The sequence below is a fragment of the Sphaeramia orbicularis genome, chromosome 15, assembly GCF_902148855.1.
Source record: "Sphaeramia orbicularis chromosome 15, fSphaOr1.1, whole genome shotgun sequence".
NCBI lineage: Eukaryota > Metazoa > Chordata > Actinopteri > Kurtiformes > Apogonidae > Sphaeramia > Sphaeramia orbicularis.
Window position 1 is genome coordinate 48,986,881 of NC_043971.1, and position 21,152 is coordinate 49,008,032.

General features: G+C 38.3%; 1 protein-coding gene across 1 annotated transcript; it reads left to right on the forward strand.

Moving 5' to 3' along the window:
* Positions 1 to 1,695: 1,695 nt before the first annotated feature.
* On the forward strand, positions 1,696 to 20,046 carry LOC115434154 (uncharacterized). The gene is made up of 3 exons (XM_030155903.1): positions 1,696 to 1,745; positions 1,912 to 2,249; positions 18,087 to 20,046. The coding sequence occupies exon 3, from the start codon at positions 18,094 to 18,096 to the stop codon at positions 19,582 to 19,584; it is 1,491 nt and encodes a 496-aa protein (XP_030011763.1). The 5' UTR covers positions 1,696 to 1,745; positions 1,912 to 2,249; positions 18,087 to 18,093; the 3' UTR covers positions 19,585 to 20,046.
* The last annotated feature ends 1,106 nt before the right edge of the window (positions 20,047 to 21,152 follow it).

Sequence of the window (21,152 nt, forward strand, 5' to 3'; positions counted from 1 at the left end):
ACACATGATATGGGGTCTCTTTAAGGCGGATTCCTACTGAGATAAGTGATCCTCATGTCATTCTAACTTCAACTCAAATCATAGGCTGAAAACAATGGATATTAACTCAGATATGGATGTTGCATTTGTCTTGTACAATGTTTTTCACTTGTTAACGTTTGCTGTATGTAATATTCACCGGTGGATTCACCAAAGGATTGTCTTTTCTTTGTGATGTTGTTTAATCCGTTTAGGATTAAATCAGCCTAGATGTAGTATAAGTGACTGATAAAAAAAACAATAAACAAAAGTACAGATATTTGTGTTAAAATGTTATGAGTAAAAGTAAAAGTTGTCAGAAAAATAAATATGCAAGAAAAGTACACATACCTGACAACTCTTCTGAAGTTCAGTGATGAAGAATTATGACTTCATGCTTGAATTGCTGGTATCGACTATTGTTGTAATCCATGAATCTATCAGTTATTTTCTTTGATTTGATTTGATTAAACAATTATTTGCTGGGGAAAATTGTAAAAATGTGCAACAGACATGTATGGAAATGACAAACAACTTGTCCTTTACTCCAGAACCAGCTGAAGCAACAACCACAAAAAGTATAAAAGTAAAAGGCTATACAGGGTGGGGAAGCAAAATTTACAATATTTTGAGGCAGGGATTGAAAGACAGTGTATGACCAATTAGTTTATTGAAAGCCATGACAATTTATTTGCCACAAGAAAATGTCCATAATAGAAAATGTTTTTATTCTGTGTGTCCTCCTTCTTTCTCAATAACTGCCTTCACACGCTTCCTGAAACTTGTGCAAGTGTTCCTCAAATATTGGGGTGACAACTTCTCCCATTCTTCTTTAATAGTATCTTCCAGACTTTCTCGTAATAGTTTTGCTCTTAGTCATTCTCTTCTTTCCATTATAAACAGTCTTTATGGACACTCCAACTATTTTTGAAATCTCCTTTGGTGTGACGAGTGCATTCAGCAAATCCCACACTCTTTGACGTTTGCTTTCCTGATTACTCATATGGACAAAAGTTTCTGAAAAGGCATGGATAATAGTGTCAGGTATGATTATGACATCAATATATGTTTGGTTTCAAAACAACTGACGTAGTGCCTGCTGAGAAAAAACAACTAAATGTTCATTGTAAATTTTGCTTCCCCACCCTGTACATATAAAAAAAAATCTGATTCAGGAAAAATGTAATCTAATTTTTTTTTAGTCAGTTCAAGTCAATACAAGTCAATTAATCAATTAATTGTTCTGGCTCTAATCCCAAGCTTCTATTTGATCAAATGAATTTGCTTCAGTGAAGCAGCAAACATTTACACAGGTTCATCAGAAAGCCTCGGGTGATGTCACAGACATGATGCTACCATCTGTGAACGCATCATCATCGTGTCACACGTGACATTCATGTATGATATTAATGTGTGGAAAAAACACAGGTGTGAGTGAAACTGGTCACAGCTGAATCAACCATAAACACAAGCAGAGCTCAGCTGATCAGTTATATCTCCTGTCTGTCTGTCTGTCTGTCTGTCTGTCTGTCTGTCTCAATGCTGCCAGAAAAAACACACAGGCCCATTGAGTATTGCAGTTTCCATAGCAACAAGGAGGGTGAGTTGAGAGTGGGTTGGTGTTGCTGGGAGGGTAGCAGAGAGAGGAAGAGAAGCTGAGGTCACAGTGGAAATGACAAAAGATAAATGTGTGAAGATAAAGAGGTGAAGAGGACAAAGGTTTACAGGTTTGTATTGTTGATTCTGTGCAGTGCACACATTCATTCATCATCTCTCCAGGTGGAGGGACGATGACGCCGGCTGTCGTTGTCTGCCCCCCTCCCCCTCCATTCATCTCCCACTCCAGGCGGATAAGCCAAGCACTAACCAGCTCTCCTCTCCTCTCCGTTACAGAACAGGGATTTGAAGATTGCATCCTCACATTTGTAATCAGATGTACGAGAGGATTATCTCAAGGTCTCCTCCATCTTATGCACAGCTGGGGGGTGGGGAGGGGGGGCACGGAGACAAAAGGCAGGGACTGAAGAGGAAGAGCTGACTGTGGAGCAGCTGAGCACTCCCACTTTCCCACTGAATGGACCCGAGTTAAAGATAGAAAGAGAGGGCGCGTTAACCTGTGGATGTGAAGAGGAGGAGGAGGAGGAGGAGGAAGGATTTCTAAGGCACTGCACCCATCAGCCAACACATCTGAAACACACAGAGGTGGAGTACAGAGCCTGAGCACACGTAAGGTAAGGATGGAGGAGATCCTCATCCTCTAGTATGTATGTGTACGTGTAATTGATGGTGCATTTGTTTGTCCTAGGGTGTGTGTGTGTGTGTGTGTGTGTGTGTGTGTGTGTGTGTGTGTGTGTGTGTGTGTGTGTGTGTGTGTCGTTCACTGACGAGGGTCTGTGTGGTTGGGGGTACAGCCCACCTTCTGAGGTAGTTTCCAGAGTGACACTGCATCCTGTTTTCTTGAATGAGTCACATTCGCCACGCCTCTTTTTTACACACTGTCATGTGTAAGGGTGAGTAAACAACATAGATTTTAAAATTTAAAATTTGCTTGATCAAATCTTTAATATTCAGATTTTTTATAGTGTCCCTGTTAGAATGCACTACCAGCTGACACAGACCTGTTGCCGTCTTTATCTGTGAACCCACTCAGCCCATCTCATACCATGTTTCTATCAGCACAGACCTGGAGCTTTTTCTGGTTCTGGTTTGTAGATGGTAAACCTAGCTTTAAGTTACACATTTAAAATGACTACTGTTCTGGGTCACAGAGTATAGTACTATGATTTTTCAGATGAAAATATACTACTTCAAAATGTGTTCATAAATTTTCTGTGATCTGTGCTCCCACTGGTGGCTCACATTAGCAGCTAGCAAGACAAGAGGCATGTCTACCTGGCTTTCAACGTAATGACCAGCCTGAGCACTCAGGCATCTACATGAACAGCTAACTCTTAAATCAGTACAAATGCTTGAACAAACCATTGTTTTTGGTGGATTTTAAACTGCAGACACTGTAGATAAGATCAGCTGTAGAAGATGCTTTAGACTTTCATGAAGTCCAGCAGGTTATAAACTGAAGTTAACCTAAGTGTTGGCTCAGTTGTCAAAGTGTATTTTTTACGTTAAGTAGATTTCACCACAGTGAGAACACTTTCAATCCAATCCATCTCTCAAAGGAATCCACGCTGATCTTGATCTCCTGCTGGTCATCACTGACTAATATGCCTAGGGTGAATTGGAACACTCCTTTTTTCCTTGGGAATGTTCCTAACTGAGGGAAAAATCACTTGAAAGTCTCCCAGTGTGAGCTATTATAAGAGCTGATCCAGTTCTCTAAATGCAAAGGAAAGGTGCTTCAGTGCTTCCTCCATCGTCTCCTAAAGCATACGATACACTGGAACATCCTTTACCAAAGGAGAGAAGCAAATGCTGCCCCTTCAAGTCACTGTTAGCAACATCGGCCAAGTTGATCAACATGACAGAAAGAATTTTTATCTCATGCCACAGCTATCAAATATTATGAAATGTTCTGAACATTAAACAACTGCTGGTGTAAAATGTGACGTTGATGCAGCAGAACCTGGTACAGTCATATAGCTGACAGTCATATAACAGCCTGTAGGACTGTCATTCATTAATTTTCAGCCACTCCAGCCTTAAAAAATCTACACTGTAAACAGTGAAGTAGTTATTCAGTAGGATGAGAAATGTAGTTGAATCAGGCTGGAGGATGTGTATTTTTTTTTTTTTTTTTAATATCAGATGGTTTTAAATTCACAAAGTAATTTTAAAAATGACTGCATGCAGCCTAATAGATTTGTGGACATCATTTGTAGCTTTATGTTTATCTTACATAGATTTATTATTTTGATACCAGTTCAGGATTCATATTAACAAATATGAGTGGACAGGAAAATGAACATGACTGGTGGTGTAGGTGGTGCAGCTTTAGCCTTACTGTAGGACTTATTTCTGTTCCACTCTTGGTGATGATGTCATATTTCTTTACAGCAGTGTCCACAGTTGTATTGCATATACAACACAGTAATAATGCACAGAGGGAAATTCCCAAGATGTACGTTTTGTAGTTGATCTTCAGAACATTGTAGTTTCACCATGGCCACTGTACATAATATCCTACTTGTGTTAATGCAGCTGGATCTTCTCATCTCAGCAGTGTCCTTTCCCAAGTCCTTATGAATTCTCCTCTCAATCTTTGCTCATAACATTTCCATTGAGGTCAGATTTAAGGGGTTAAGAATAGCAGATAGGATGCAATTTTTTAACATTTCAGATGTACCTCTTTTTTTTGCATTTCACGCATGTTCTTTACACAAAGCCACAATAAACAGGCTTCATGATATTTTCCAGAAAAATACATGTCTGAAAATGATGACAACCACAACACATAAAGTATAAAGTAAAAGGGTATTTAAAATATATCTAGGTAGAAAAAACAACAGTATAAAAGTATATATACAAATATCTATAGATTTAAACAACAACAAACAAACAAGTCCAATGACATCTACAAACAATAAATGTACTGCAGTCTTCAACACATTTGGATCGAACTTACTAACTTACAACTTAAATAGAAGTAACATACAACTGAAAAAAAGTAAAGACAAATATTTGTAATGTTTGCATGAAAGCTTAAAAGGAGCAAGTGATCGTTCCAATGTAGTTAAGTCAGCATATAGACATTTTCTGCCTTTTTGTCCTTGTCTCCTCTATGTTGTTTGTGTTGATCCTGGCGTCATGTGCATCATAATAAGCAACAATGGAACCAATGTTTAGCGGCAGCAAAATTCAGGAAACAAAGCTTCAATTCAGGAAAAACTGTAATTTAATATTTTTTATAGTATATTTGTGTCGGTTAATCAATGAATTATTTCAGCTCTATCCCTATCCACACAGATACACTTGGGAAAATGTTTTTGTGACCAAAAATGGCCAAGATATAGAAATATTGTAAAATATTTGCATTTGTGTGGATGGGGAATTAGTCCATTAAAATATGGCTCTGATGGCTCTGTCATGGTTAAACATTATTTATAATTCTTTTGGAAGTTTGCCAGCAGTTTTTTTTTTAAATTCGTCATTCTGTCGAGGGTGAGATGATAATACTGATGTCAGATTTATGTCTGTTACTCCTTCTTCATATGGGAAGTTCCATCTCCAGTTCAAAGCCAGGCTTAATCTTGAATTAGCTCTTTGTGTTTCAACTAGGTTTCGGAGTAAATCACATATGTACAAACAACAAATAGGTCTTGAGTCTGAACCTTCAAATCTTCATGCACTTAGTTTCCATGGTAAAACTCAAGTCATGTCCACACGAAACCACATCTTTTCCTATCTGATCTTTTCTTTGTCATTTTCAAATAAGCGCTCTGTAAACACAGCGTTGTATCAGGAAATATCGGCATCCACACAAAACCACTGAAAATGACCGAAAACGATGTAATACAAATGCCAGGCCTGTATGTGGCGATGCAATGCACTCACAAAAAATGGAGAAGAAAACATGGAGCATAAAAAAAGCTTGCACGCTGTATACAAACCATAGGCTACAGAAGAAGAAGAACGACAACCACTCTCCGTGGTAGATCCAAGAGCATGTAGTGAATACTGTTAGCTATGGTTGTTTGTTGCTCATTGTAATGAAAGTGTAGCCAACGACTTTGATTCAATATTTCTATTAAGCTCAATAGAAGTTGTAGCAAGAGCACTACTCTGTAGTCTACCATTGTTGTCGTTATGAAGTGGTGTCTTGCTTCCAGGGTGAAAGGCTACAGAGGTGGGGCTATGACACCATTGTTTTAGAAACAGATGATGCAGATGAAAATGCAAAACCAGGGTTTTAAAATTCATGCACTCTGGGACCCAGTTTCAAAAAGGTGCAGTTTCAGTGACTGAAAACACCAGTTTTGTGTGGACAACAGGCCTATCTGATACAAAACTTTTGTGGACCGTCTTTGTATGGACAGGACCTCAATCAAATCCAGTCCCTGGTGAAAGGAAAGCAAGACAAGTGAAGTAATTGCTCAGGTCAAACATGTGATAAGTCACATGAACTGCTGATGATCTATCCTACATGAGAAGTACGAGTCCCAACTAACCACAGTGGCAAGTGGCACTGAAATGAAAATACAGCCCTATAGGTCTAAAGGGCTGCAAAGTGAAAACAAAGGTAGCTTGAGATAAACTCAACAGTAGACTAAAACATTGACATTACTAGTAGTGATAGAACGAGGTTACGTATTTTAAGCCATTTCACTGCACATTGTACCCTTTTTTTTTTTTTTTGCACTTTTTCTACATTTTGCTAATTATTCTTAAAGGGTACCTATAGCAAATTTTCACTGATAGCTTTCTCAAAGATCATGTATCATTCCAGTGGTCCAATCTGATAACTAACTTTTTCATCACTACCAGGCTGGAACAGCCTGGTAGTGATGAAACCTCATTTGTTTTGTCCACTTACCTGGGCTGAGATGGACTGGACACTGAGGGTGTTTTCACACTGCGTACCTGAGTCCGTATCCGAGTACATTGGACCCCAAAGTCCAATTAATTTTATCAATGTGAATGCAAACGTTCCGTGCGCAAGTACCGTACCTGAGTCCAGCTGAAAAGGTAGTCCTGGGTACGGACTGTGTGGATGCGTGTGAAAGCGATCCGTGCCCGAGAATGGACGTGACCTGATTACCACTCTGACAACAGAAGTGACTTAATCACCATAAGACCATAGACAGTGCTCCTGTTGTCTCCTGAAAAAGCTTCGGATCTACCAGTTCTTGACCTGTGGTTCTTCCTTCTCCTTCCCTTCAGCCTCTGTAGGAATTTCTTTTGCTCTGTGGTTGAGGGTTCTCATGACTCCCAGTTTGTGTTCCAGTGGGTGGTGAGAATCAAAAAGGAGATATTAGCCTGTGTGGGTCGGTTTCCTGTATATGTATATGGTTGATCCTCTGTCGTTGTTGATGTGGATGTTGCAATCCAGAAAGGGCAGGCTGTTGTTTTGGACATCTTCCTGTGTGAACTCGATATTCTGGTCCACTGAGTTGATGTGTGCAATGAAGGTGTCCAGGTCTCCTTTTCTTATCTTGACCCAGGTGTCATCCATGTATCTGAACCAGTGACTGGGAACTGATCCTTTGTAGGTACTCAGAGCCCTGTGTTCCATTTCTTCCATGTATATATAGGCTACTATGGGTGAGACTGGGGAGCCCATGGCGCAGCCTTGCTTTTGTTTGATGTCAAAGTCTCCATTATTCCGGAAGCATGTAGAACTCAGGTAGAGCTCAAGCATCGAGGATATTTGTTCTGGGTTAAGGCTGGTTCTAGTGGTGAGTGTGTGGTCCGGTAGAAATTGTCCCTTCACTGTCTGCACTGGTTCCTGGGTGGGAATGCTGGTGAAAAGTGAGGTGACATCATACGAAACCATTGTTTCATCTGGTTCCATCGTTACTTCCTTGACCTTGTTGACAAAATCCTGTGAGTTTTTCTTCTCAACAACCCTGAAACTCACACACAATACCCACCAATGACCTGGCCCCCCAGGCCCCCCCCCCTCTCTATGACGTTAACACTTAAATTCATTAGCATATGGATTAACACCTACACAGACCACTCCCCCCACAGATTTATAAATCCAGTTTCCCCCCACCACTTATTAGAACTGAAGAAGTCTCTTGGATGAGAGACGAAACGTTTTCAAAGGAGCAAAACCAGTCCTGTTGAACTTAGAAGAACTACCAAAAAGGGTTAGAGAAGGAGATGTTCTGTATCTAAACAACAGGTGGTGTATCCCAAGCCATATTACTGGTCATATTATTAATAGCAGATTCACAAAAAATCTGCTATGAGGATATTGAACTGTTAGCAGTGAGGCTCAGACCTTACAAAGTTCACACATATCATTGCCATTGTTGTTAATGCCCAGAGTAGTGGATTCCAAACCATATGAAGTCGTCTATAAGACTGTTACTAAAACACAAATCCAACATGCTAATGCGGGGGTGTCAAATTCATTTTAGTTCAGGGACCACATACAGCCCAATATAATCTTAAATGGGCCAGACCAGTAAAGTAATAAGTGAAAAAGTAAGCAGAGAATATGAATGCTGACGCCCGGTCGCACAATACTTTACCCCTCCTGTTCACTGTTCCCTGCCTACCCAGGGATTCTTTATAAGTCTTAGGGTGTTGTCACACTGGGTATATGGATATGTGTCATTCCTGGATATGTTCACACCTGTCCCACAGATGTTGCGTTCACAAGCACACACCGCGGCTGGTGCCCAAGTACGAGTGGGTGTTACAGGGCAGAAACAGTAGGTGGTGGTGTAGAAGGAATTCTGTCACTATCCAACAAACATGGAAGTCAGAAGACGACAAACCCTTACATTATCAACCGAGCGACTGTTCTGTTCATTTGTCTACAATGTTAGCCTGTTTGAGGCAAAGTGAAGAAGAGCGACCTTCGTTGTCCCTGATATATCACCAAGGGGTTCGGTCGGTAAGGTGAGCTCATGCTGTGTGGATGCGAGGCTTTTTCAGGTGACAGCAGGAGCACTGTCTATGGTCTCATGGTGACTAAGTCACTTCCGCTGTCAGAGCGGTGATTAGGTCACATCCGTTCTCAGGCACGGATTGCTTTCACGCTGCATCATATTGTACTGGAGTCCACGCAGTCCATACCCAGGACTACCTTCTGAGCTGGACTTGGGTACGGTACTTGTGCACGGATCGTTTGCATTCACATTGATAAAATGAAGCTGATTTTGGGGTCCAGTGGACTCAGGTATGCAGTATGAAAACGCCCTTAATTTTCAATCTTATCAAAAATTTGTAAAACGAAACAAAACAAAACAAAACAAATGCAATAAGTGGGAGAAAGGCACATGTAAAGAACATGTGTAATAGTGTCTGAGAAATGGGTTGAACAAGTGTTCCAAGTTGAAATTGTCAAAGTCTAAAAAAAAAAAAAAAGAAAGATAATAATAATAATAATAATAATAATAATAATAATAATAATAATGATAATGATAATAATAATATTTTTTTTTAAAATTACATTTAAGCATCAAACTCTGCATCTCTCCTCGTGGTGACGAACATGTGTGTCCAATTCGAAAAGAATTGGGTGAACAGTCTGTGACAAATGGGTTGGACAAAATATTAGACAGACGGAAGGATGACCGCAAGGAAGGACGGAATTCCTGGTGTGTACAAACTGGGGAGGTTGGGGTAAAAAATATAACCCATAAAATGTCAACACCAAACTTTTCTCTGTGTTAGAGTAAAAAAAGTAAAATTACATTATGAAAATGTTTACACCTACAAACTATCCTTTAAAAAAATGTGAATAACATGAACAACCTGAAATTTCTTCTGAAAAATAAGTGAAATTTTAACAATATTATGCATCATCTTAACATATGTGCATTACAAATTGCAGATCACAGTGGCTCTGCAAAGATAGAAAACATTTAGTAACAGGCAGAATATTGGTAAAATTACACTTGTTTTTCTTAAGACATTTCAGGTTGTACATGGCTGTTCATGTTATTCCTTTTTTTGGAAAACAGATTGTAAATGTAAACATTTTCACATATTTTTACTTTTTTTCACACAAAAACAAACAGAAATATTTGGAGCTATCATTATTTATAGGTTATTCTGATAGTATTTTACTGGTCTGAACTACTTGAGAATGAATTGGGCCGAATGTGGACCCTGAACTTTGATGTCCTTAATTGTTAATATCTTCAGTGCCATTTTGCATTCCACAAATTCACCCCAGAGTTGGACCCTTTGGTGGGCTAGTTTTGGTCCATGGGCCATATGTTTGACACCCCTGTCCTTTTGCATTCATTGCGATTTCTGAGGCTTACAGTGCTACTGCTTTGCCACCACTAAGCAGATCAGATCACACCATGGATTTTCTGCAGACCTGTTATACAACCTGTGTACTGAAGTAAGCTTCAACTGCCAACCCACCTCTGACAGTATTTTGAATGCATAGATTTGAATTTATCACGGCAAACAGATGAGAACAGCATGGACATTGACAGAACGGTTTATTGCATTACAGATGATGTCAACTTCTGTAGTGGCATTATTATACCTACAAAGACTGTACGCCATTTCTTCAGTACAAACTCTGAATCACCAGTCATATTAAAACAATCCTAAACCATTTAAAAATGACCAGAGAAAGACCCAAACATGTGCAACATGAGCTAAAGAGGAGACTGAAACAGGCCTAACACCTAAGCAGGCACAACATCAGAGAGGTGTGAAGGGGACTGAATGCCATCACTGGATACAAGAAAAAGAAGAGCCAGGCAATAGCGGGTGATGTGATGTGTGAGACAATGAACTCAACCCACTCTTCAGTAGGTTTTATGCTGCCACACCAGGTCCAGTCACACCCATTCACAGTAACAGGGTTGAGGATGGAACTATAGAAACTACATCCTTGGAAAACATCTGGCCCAGATGGTGTGTGTTCAAAGCTGCCCAACTGTGAGAACCTCCCCAGAAGATCTTCAGCCTGAATCTACTGTTGGGGAATGTTCAGGCTCTATAGAAAACACCATGTACTTTGTACAATTTGGCACTAATATCACACATTATGAAGAACCCAGAGCGGCTGCTTCTGTGTCTGCTGAGACCCCATGTCAAACAAAGAACATACTGTGGATGACACTGTCCTCTACATACATGCTAAACTGAATCTACTCTTATCTCAACTTAAGGTCACCATAGCATTACTTAACATTATCTGTGGTGCTCCAGAGGGGTCAGTGTTGGGTTTCAAATGGTTTCATTTATGTACTAGAAAAGCACTTGGAGAGCGCAGACCTCCGCCAAGGCAGATCAGTGCCCCCCCCCCCCCCACACACACACACACCACTAATCACCACCAAAATTTAATCATTTAATCATTTTTTCCTTGTGCCAGTATCAACATTTTCTGAAATTTTCATCCAAATCCGTCCATAACTTTTTGAGTTATCTTGCACACAGACAGACAGACAAACTAACGCCGGCAAAAACATAACCTTTGTAGCGGAGGTAATAAATGGAAAACCAGGTGTCAGAATTATTACCAAATTGGGTTTATAGACCAGTGACCCAGACTAGATGTAATTGCATTTTGGAGAAAGTAGCTCAAAGTACAAATTCTTTAAGAATTTTTTAAATCTTTTTTTTCCCATTTACTTAAAATGGCCAAAATTTGTCTATGCTGTCTGTGTCTATGCTGACATCCGCACACGCATAGACATGATGACATCAGCTGGATCAATGCCAAAATAAGCTGCAATATGTGTGAACGGTTTGTTGTGAGAATTTTTTTGGGGGGGGTCGGGGGGGTGACAACAAATACTTTTTGTTATGGGGAAAATTTGCAGAGGCCTCTAGAGGAAGTTACAACAGAGATGAGTAATTTTTTTTAAATGTATGATTTGATTTAAATAAACAATCATCTCATTTGAACTAAACTATATTTATGTTATTTAGAAATTGAACTTGTGTTTCCCTTTTTAAATTATTCAAAACCAACCTACAAACTACTAACAAAGCACTACAGGCAAAAAACAATACACAATATCTGGAAAATACCATTAAACTACTTTTAAACTATCTTATTGTCATGTACATTCAAGTTTAGGGATCTGGTGGAATTTAAAGCAGTATAAATAGCATACAAAGTGAGGAATAATGTACTTCCAAGTAATATACTGAATCTATTTACAGATAGAGCGGGTGGTTTTTAAGTACAGAGTGAAATTAAATATGAAACAGCAATTTACAAGAACAAGGACCTTAAGAAGCTGTGCATTTAACATTGTGGAGTGGTTCTGTGGAATGTGTAGAAGAAAATATCAGAGTAAAAACCGTCTTAAATTTAAGAAGATGTATTAAAATTTTTGTTTTTTAGATTTCAGAGGCTTAGTAACAACACAAATAGTGTAATGGTTACAGCTGCTGATGCTGCTTTGCTTTGTTTTCTTTCTTTTGAGGGCTGAACGTTGACCTATTTTTGTGTACTGAATTACATTGATTAGTCAAGTAACATAAAATTGGGGTGGGACAAGATAACCTCAGCTTCTTCCTACTCCATTTCAGACAAAAACTGCTATTTATGAACTCTACTGAAATAACTGAATATTTTGTATGGCATTTTTGTATGGCCTTAGTTATTTGCTTTATGTATTCTGGAGTGTTCTATTGAAATTTGTGGGGGGGGTTTAATAATTTTTTTTCCTTTCTTGTGTTGAAAATAAAGTTTGTCATCATCGCCATCTGGATGAGTCTGGTGGTTATGTGAGAATTATGTTCTTTGGTTTTTCAAGTGAGATCAACACAATCTATCCCTCCATCCTCAAGGACTAGGTCCAAGGAGTGGGGGTGGATCATGTCTTTGTTTCCTGGATCACAGATTATCTGACCGGAAGAGTACATTTTAACTCCAGTGACACTGCTATTGTGATGTGTATTATTAATGGACAGGAAGGGGGAGTCACAAAACTGCCTCCCACCAAACATCTTGAGGATTTCAAGCTTCATGATGACAGATTCACTAAAGTCAAAGCACACTCTTCATCCAGTCAGCATTAGTGACATTGAGGTGGTGCTGACATACAAGTATCTTGTGTCAATCTGGACAAAACATGGACTGGTCTCCAAGCACAGACACAGTGGTGATAGAGAACCTGGTCTGATGGGAGACATGCACACTGAATACGGTGTACCATCCTAATTTCCTTTGACAATCTGATTCATCCTCTTCACCACATTCTAACAGAACAGAGAAGCAACTGGAAATGACGGCTCGACTCATTAAGATGCAGAACTGAACGTTATAGAAGATCCTTTGTTCCCATGGTCATCAGACTGTCTTTAACCATACCTTAGACTGATGACTAATAGTGATGAGTATTTGTTTAATTTAATTTTATATTTGTCTTTGTTTTATTTTCTTGAATGTAAAAAAATTACAATATCCATTTCAAAGAAGAAGACACTCCATGCAACCTAACAGAGCTTCAGCAATTTGCAAAGATGAATGCAGTAAAACTACATTGTCCAGATGTTTAAGGCTGACTATGACCTATGCACATAGACTCAGAATGATTACTAACTTCAAGATGGTGAATATTTATGTAAACACTTATTTTGCATTAAATGTTTTTTGATTAATTAATAATTATTTGTAGGGATTTAATTAAAATATTACTTATTAAATTTATTATTAAAGTTACTGTTTTTTTTTTTTTTTTTTTAGAAATTCTTGTCAAAAGCTTTTTTGAAAGTAATTAACAGGAATAAAAAAAACAACAACCTGTCCTTTATTCCAGAACCAGCTGAAACAACAACTACAAAAAGCATAAAAGTAAAAGGATATATAAAAACATCTACGTATATAGAAATAACAACAATAACAACAGTATAAAAGTATACATAAAAATATCTATAGATATAGACAACAACAAACAAGTCCAATGACATCTACAAACAATATGTGCACCGCAGTCTTCAACACATTTGGATCCAACAAACTAACAACTGAACATGGAACTAACATACAACTGAAAAAAATAACCAAGTAGCTACTGACACAGTACTGTAGCATGAAATATTGGTTTGTCTGTTACCACAGAGCCAATCAGTGCCCTCGTTATATCATGTCTAGACTGGTAACTTGTTACATTCTGAAAGCTACGAAGGCAAAATAGCAAATAGGTCAGATATAAGCACAGTGGAGATTTATCTCACTTGGTACGTATCAGACTGCAACACGGCAGACTTGGATTCAATTCCCAGTTGAAATAGCTTTTTTTTTTTTTCTGAAAATTTTCAAACGGGCAGTGGGAGGCGGGGGCATGGCGCCAATGGTGCCAGTAGGTAAATCCAACATTGATATAAATCAGCCACTGGGACAATGTTCAGAGAGCAGAATTTGTACCACAGCACTCAATACACTGAACTGACACTGAACTCACACAGCACACTGCTGCATCTAACATGTAGCTCCGCCCACTTTTTCCAGCCTCAATCTCACTGACTGCAATGAGCAAAGAACACCATAAAACAGCATATAGAGTATTTAGAACAATAATTCCTTATCTATACTATATACTATCACTAATTTGTCATATCTTCCATCAATTGCCACAGTACTGTGGTAGCAAAATGCACAAAAGAATGCACTGAAGTATACGCCATATATCACCACAGTACTGTGGCAACAAGGGGTGAATGAGTTCATGGAACAGTATCCATGATTGGCTCTAGTACAAATGCCAACATTTGATTGGCTCTGTGGCAATGGACAAACCAATAATTTGTGCCACAGTACTGTGGCAGTAGATTGCCAAAAAATAAAGACAAGTATTTTTAATGTTTGTGTGAACAATTGAAAGTTCAAAAGAGTAAGTGATGATTCCAATGTAGAAAAGTGAGCACATAAATATTTTCTGCCTTTCTATCCTCATCTGTTCTGAGCTACACTCCGTGTTGTTGCCTCCGCCAGGAGGTATTGTGATCACTTTGCTTTGTGTGTTTGTTTGTTTGTTTGTTTGTTAGCAAGATAACTCAAAAAGTTATGGACAGGTTTTCATGAAATTTTCAGGAAATGTTGATACTGGCACAAGGAACAAATGATTAAATTTTGGTGATGATTGGGGGGGTGTGGTGTTGCAGATCTTTCTTGGTGGAGGTCTGCGCTCTCCAAGTGCTTTGTTTGTGTTGATTTTGGCGTCATGTGCATCACAATAAGCATCCATGTGAAACACAACAGAGGAATCAATGTGTAGCAGCAGCGACATTAAGGAAACAAAGCTTCGATTCAGGAAAATTGTAATCAAATATTTTCTTTAATCGATTCAAGTCAATTAGTCAGTTACTTGTTTCAGCTCTAATATTGATTTGTGCGTTTGACCATGAAAATTGATTTGAAATTATTGTCCACTATTTTCAATTTTATGTTATTTGAAGTTAGAATGGTTTGTAGATAAACAGCCAGAACAAATGTCCCTCAAAGGTTTTACTTTGCATTTATGTATTGAGGTCATTTCAGAGTTTAATTGTGTGTAATAGTAATCTAATCTTATCCTCATTACCTTCTCCTCAGGACAAAGTTGCATTACCTTTTTATACACCATTCAGAGATGCAGGAGGTTTAACAAATAAGTTGTTAAATAGGTGTGGCAAGTCAGCTTTATCTGTCTCAGGTAAAGGTGTGTGTGTGGGGGGGGGGGCCTTGAACAACTAGCATTCATTTATAGACTGGCAGAGGAGATCAATGCAAACACCCACAGAAAAAACATTGGAAAGAATTTGTAACTATTTTAACAAAAGTTTGCAGTCTGTTAGTTCAGATAGTTTGTTAAATCCTGCATAGATTTGAGTTGGATTTGAAAGGTTTGATTGTGACAATATATAGAATGTTATGTAATTATTTTGTTTGTTTAGTTTATAAATATATAGGGATTGGTATTTCATTAGGTAATTTGTTTTAGTTTATTTAAACTAAAAGTTTTTTTGGGCAATTTGTAGATACATATAGGGATGTAACGATATGAAAATTTCATATCAGAGTTATTGTGACCAAAATTATCACGGTTATCATTATTATCGCGGTATTGTTGAAATTGTGCTCAAAATGTTCAAAAAGTACATACACAGTAAATACAAGTAAATACACACACTGAAATAATTTAACCAAGTTGTATTTAAAAAAAAAAAAAAAAAAAAAACAGCAACCAAAAAACCAAATAAAATAATTGCCACAATATATTTTCTCTTGACAGAAACATTCAAGTATTAACCCTTAGTGGTCTGAGCCCTTTTTTGTGTGTTTTTCAGTACTTTTGATTTTGCCTTTATATACTATTTAAACAAATGTTTACTTTGCCCATGTTTGGTATCTGTTTTTTCAGCACAGCTTCATCTATATCATCCGTCTATTACTTTTTTCACTTTAACCTACTATAAAAACATAAAAGGACAGAAAACACAAAAAATATATAAAATCTGATTTGAAAAATGTATATAATTTATTGCATAAATAACACACAGATGTTTAATGAACCTTTTCAAAGACTTTAAAAGTGAATATTGGTTCCAAATATTAGGTATATAAAATTAAAATTTTAATAAATTAAAACTATACTCAAATATTTGACATAAAAGCAGATCTTTCCATAAGTGTTTTCTCCGGAAAAGTGCGGTAATCAAACACGGTTATCATGATAATTAGAATTTAAACGTGATTTTACCATGGTTTATCATTATACCAGTAATCGTTACATCTCTAGATACATATTAAAAATCTAATTTACATCTAAAATCTTAATTTAAACATTTAAAAACAAATCAATCAAAAATCTTAATTTAGAATTAATATTTCAAAACAGATTCAGAAAAATGTATCATTTGATTATGGTTTATTTATAGTAAAATATTTTCAGTATTGTATTGAACCTGATGTAAAGTCATGTTTGTTCATATTTTTTTTTTCTCAAAGGTTAACAGGCTGTAAACCATCCTGTGCCTGACATAAAATTTAAGGAGAAAGGAAATGAGATTTTTGAGATTTGAGATTTTTTTTTAAATTCAGGCAGGCGCTGATCAAATAAACAACTCAACACACACCCAGTAGTAAAGAAACAGTCCCATTCTCTTTATACCATGGTATTTATTATATTGTCATAATAGAAATATCTCTTACAGCAAGCCAGACATAAACAGACAATGGCCAAGAACTTGATTAGGCATAATTTTAAGTCTTAATCTGATTCAACCCATAAGACCCAGACATTCATCTACATTCATTTACATTTGCATTTTTTGGCAAAGATCAGACATTTTTCTATATTTAATTTCCTGATTATGAAAATGTTCATAAAAGCTCAGAGTAAATTCAGAAGTTATTATACGAAAACAGACAAAGATATATTTCAGCAAAATATATCATTATGTGAACATAGAAATTAGCATGTGCAACCACTGTAATGAGAATCTAATAAAAATAAACAATGAGATGAATCATATGTACAAGAGCCAGACATATTTATAGATTAGCATTACCTGAACTTCCTCTTCTTTCTTTTTTCCATTTCATATTAGAAACCCTTGAAAATCTAGAATTGTTATGACTTCTAAATACATTTAAAACAAAACATTTAACCTTTCCTAAGTGACTTATCATCATATATTTTAATATTACCCTTTGCATTTCTTTAAATGGAAAATCAGGTATTTTCCTATATTTAATTCCCTGACCATGTAGATTTTCATAAAAACTAGGTAAATTCAAAGGGTTATTATTTCAAAACAGGGACAATTGAAGAAAACATGACATTTTGAGCAAAAATATATCATTAATTCTACATGAAAACAAGCCTCTATGTGGCAGAAAATGACAATTTTTCCATGTTCACTACAGAGACTCTGGAGGCATCTGTAAAAGACATCTAATGCTGCTGAGAAGATGAGGAACACTATTCCTGAAACATTACATTGTATTAAATAGAATTAGTGTTTTAAAAGTTATTAGACATTTTAGATCAGTAGATGAATTTGGGTCTTTGAGAGTTAAAGAATCACTACCTGTACAATTGTCACGAACAGTGAAATTAACTATTGAACTAATGAAGACCAAAACTGCTATTTGTACCTGACTGTACATGTTCTTTAATGCTGTAGGTTTAAATATTTTATCATGAGTGGACGGGGTGGGGGGGTGGGGGGTATAAGGAACTGAATGGGATCGTGGAACCATTTTGGGTGCTTCCACACTGGCTTCATCTTTCATTTTTGGTTATTATCATCATTTAATCATTATCAAAGTGTTATTTAATCTAAATGCTTTGCTGGAATTAAACATGTAAAGAGTGTAAAATCATCCATAAAGAATTTGAAAACGCAGTAACCAAAGGATATTAGCTCCTGAATGATGCATGTTTAATATTAGAGAGATATTCTCTGAATTTTTTGTGTGTGAGTGATATCATGATGGATGTTACATGTACTTGTGTTTGTTTTTTAAGGTCCTCCATGGCAGAGGCTGGCCATCCTTTGTGTGAGCTGTGCCCACTGGGGGGAGCTGTTTCTGTGGAACCAAGCCTCTCTGCTCAGCCCCATCCCTCTCCCTCCTCAGAAAGTGCTACAGAGGGATCCACAACATCCAGGGGGGCTGATGCCACTCAACCAAATCCCAAGGAGACCCTCAATGACACCTGCAAGGACCACCCAATGTCTTGTATGAACAGAGACACTGACTGCAGCAGTGTAAAAGCTGATGGACAACCTTTTGTTTCTGAAATCTGTGAACCCTCCAGAGCTTTGGGCCGCCCTGTCAGTCTAGTTGAGACTTCCCATCACCAAGACAAAATGGCAACTTCAGCCAATGAAAGCCAAACTGTACAGTGTATAAAGCCAGCCTGCCTGCCCGTCACCAGGAGTCACTCTGACACACTTCCTTTGGTTAAACAGGAAGGTGCCCCCCAAGCTCCTGACATTTGTAGACTTTCTTGCCATGGAAGAGATAAAACTATCCAAGAAGCTAATGGCTCTAAGTTAGTGGGCAAGCAGCCCATGCAGCTGCAGCGGTGCAATCTTGTCACAACTATGTCTCAAGGGGCCAGCAGTGTAGATAGCAGATTCCTGCAGCAGCTGCAAGGCCACTGTGTGTGCAGCTCTACTGTCCCAGCAACTTCAGCAAAGGTAGAACAGGATCCAAAAGAACAGACCCATCCTCTGGCTCCATGCGACAAGGCTCTCTGCTACTCTTATATAAATCATGCCAATTTTGAGGACACATTTGCAGCCTATTGCCACCCGCAGCCTATCCCAGCCCCCTCTCAGCTAATGCCACGTCTGACAGCTTCAGAGGCTACAGCAGCACCTCCTCCTGCAGCAACCAACCACCTGACCCTGCCTCGCCTCATCTCTTCTGTCAGCGAGACCGGCTTGGATGCCAAACATGTGCTGCGCTGCTGCAACCTGAACTGCTCATGGATCAACTCCCTGCCACAGCCCCAAAGACACTTTGGTGAGGAATGCTGCAGCTCCATCACAAGTACAACCCGCGACATGGGAACTATGACAACCCACAAAGAACTGAGGGATGTGGGGGTTCAGACAGGGGAGAGTGCCACTCCTCATGTGTTTCCCCAGGTCTGTCTAGCAGATGAGAACCAGGGTGAGACCAGCTGCAGCCAGACTGCCAAGAGCAGTACTGATGGAAGCAAGAAATCAGGTGGTGCCACCAAGTCTCCTGTCAAAGAGGTGAAGTGGGATGCTGAGGGAATGACATGGGAAGTGTATGGAGCTTCTGTGGACCCTGAGGAGCTGGGCCTGGCCATCCAGAAACATCTGGAGCTGCAGATCAAGGAGACAGCGAGTCGTGCCGCCAAGTTGTCGCGCCAAAACACTAACACCTCCCGGCAGAGCGCCGATACTGGCTGTCGAAGGAAGAGGAGCAGGATGATGAGCTCCATTCGACCTCCAGTCTGCTGTGCTCGCACAACTACAGCTGTTGACTGACCACAAAGCTTGACTATTGTACAAAACCACGTTTGAACACTGTGTTCAGTAGCCTGCTCAGCTACTTAAAGCCTCAAATATCACCCATCAGGAGAGAAGAATCTGCAGAATGTCAGGATACCAGAATCAATGAACAGCTTCAAGAAGTAATGAATGATAAAGTTTAAATCATAACGACCAAGGAAATCAAAAATAAAAGTAATGATTGTAATGATTGTAGTGATTAAAGAACAACAGATTAGTATTGTTATTATATATATTTTATATATATATATATATTCCTGAATGTTTCAGTATTTGGATGTGATGTCTGCAGCTGTGCACTGCCATTGTCCACTACAATATGTAATACATAACAGTAAATCTGCACATGATATAAATCTACAACAAGCAATACGTATGTAAACTTAGATGGACAGATATGTAATAGAGTGCTACAGAAATGAGTCTTAAAACCTGAAAGAGCAAAAAAAGAGTTAGCATTTGCACTTAGGTCAAAGAGATTTTCATGTTTTGTTACAAGACATAAAATATGTAAATATATACCGAGTCTTGGATTTTTATGGTTTTCCATGTTAAAAAAAAGTTTGCTAAGAAATAGCTAATTGAGATCCACATATAGATTAATACTCACCAACACTGCTGTGGCACAACACGGCTTTACAACAATACTTTGAGGTATTGACTAGCATGACCGCTAACAGGAGGGGTTTTTGTTGAAAAGGTAAGTGAGCTCTACAAAGCTGGAGGTTTAGTGGCAGTGGCAAGGTCACGTGACCATGGTGTGCTGCGTTATTGGCAGTGACACTGATGGCTGATTTACAGTTGTATGCTCTTACAGCATTGGTTCCACAGACACAGAGTCTGGTTTCGACCAGCTCTATGTGTAAAGTGTCATGAGATAGCTTTTGTTGTGATTTGGCACTATATAAATAAAATTTGATTTATTAATTGATTGACTGTATTGTGGGTTTAGATTCATAGTCATGCATCAGATTTCCTTCACCCTAAGTATACACTCATACTGGGGTGCCAATAAGGGGGGTTAAACATGACAAATTCACGGGGCCCAGTATTTGTGGGGGGGGCCCATAGAGCAGCGGAGGGGGCCCAGTGGATAAAGAAGTTGTGAAAATTTCGTGTAAGCTCCGCTGTATAAGAAAGGTGTAGAAGTCGGGAGGCGAATGTTAAAAACATGTTAAGTTTCATTTTTGTTACTTATAATTGGCCCATATTTGGTAGTGGTGCCCCTGCATGCATACATATGGTATACTAGAGGTGGGTTTTGTTAGAGTTTTGTTGTACATTTTGAACGGATAGGCTAAGCACATACATAAAACTGGAGTTACATATGATTATCCCGCCCTCCAAAGGGAAGGCAAGGGGTATTGTTTTTGGTTTGGTTTGTTAGTTTTTTTCTTTGTTTGTTAACACTCTAGCAGCAAAACTGTTGGTTGAATTCATATCAAATTGAGTTCATAGATTGCCAGTGACCCAGAATAGATGTCATTACATTTTGGGGAAAAGTAGGTCAAAGTAAAAAAAAATTTTTATGAATTTTTAAAATC

Excerpts from the sequence above, each read along its gene's own strand:
- LOC115434154 (XM_030155903.1), top strand. The coding sequence starts at position 18,094 with ATGGCAGAGGCTGGCCATCCTTTGTGTGAGCTGTGCCCACTGGGGGGA.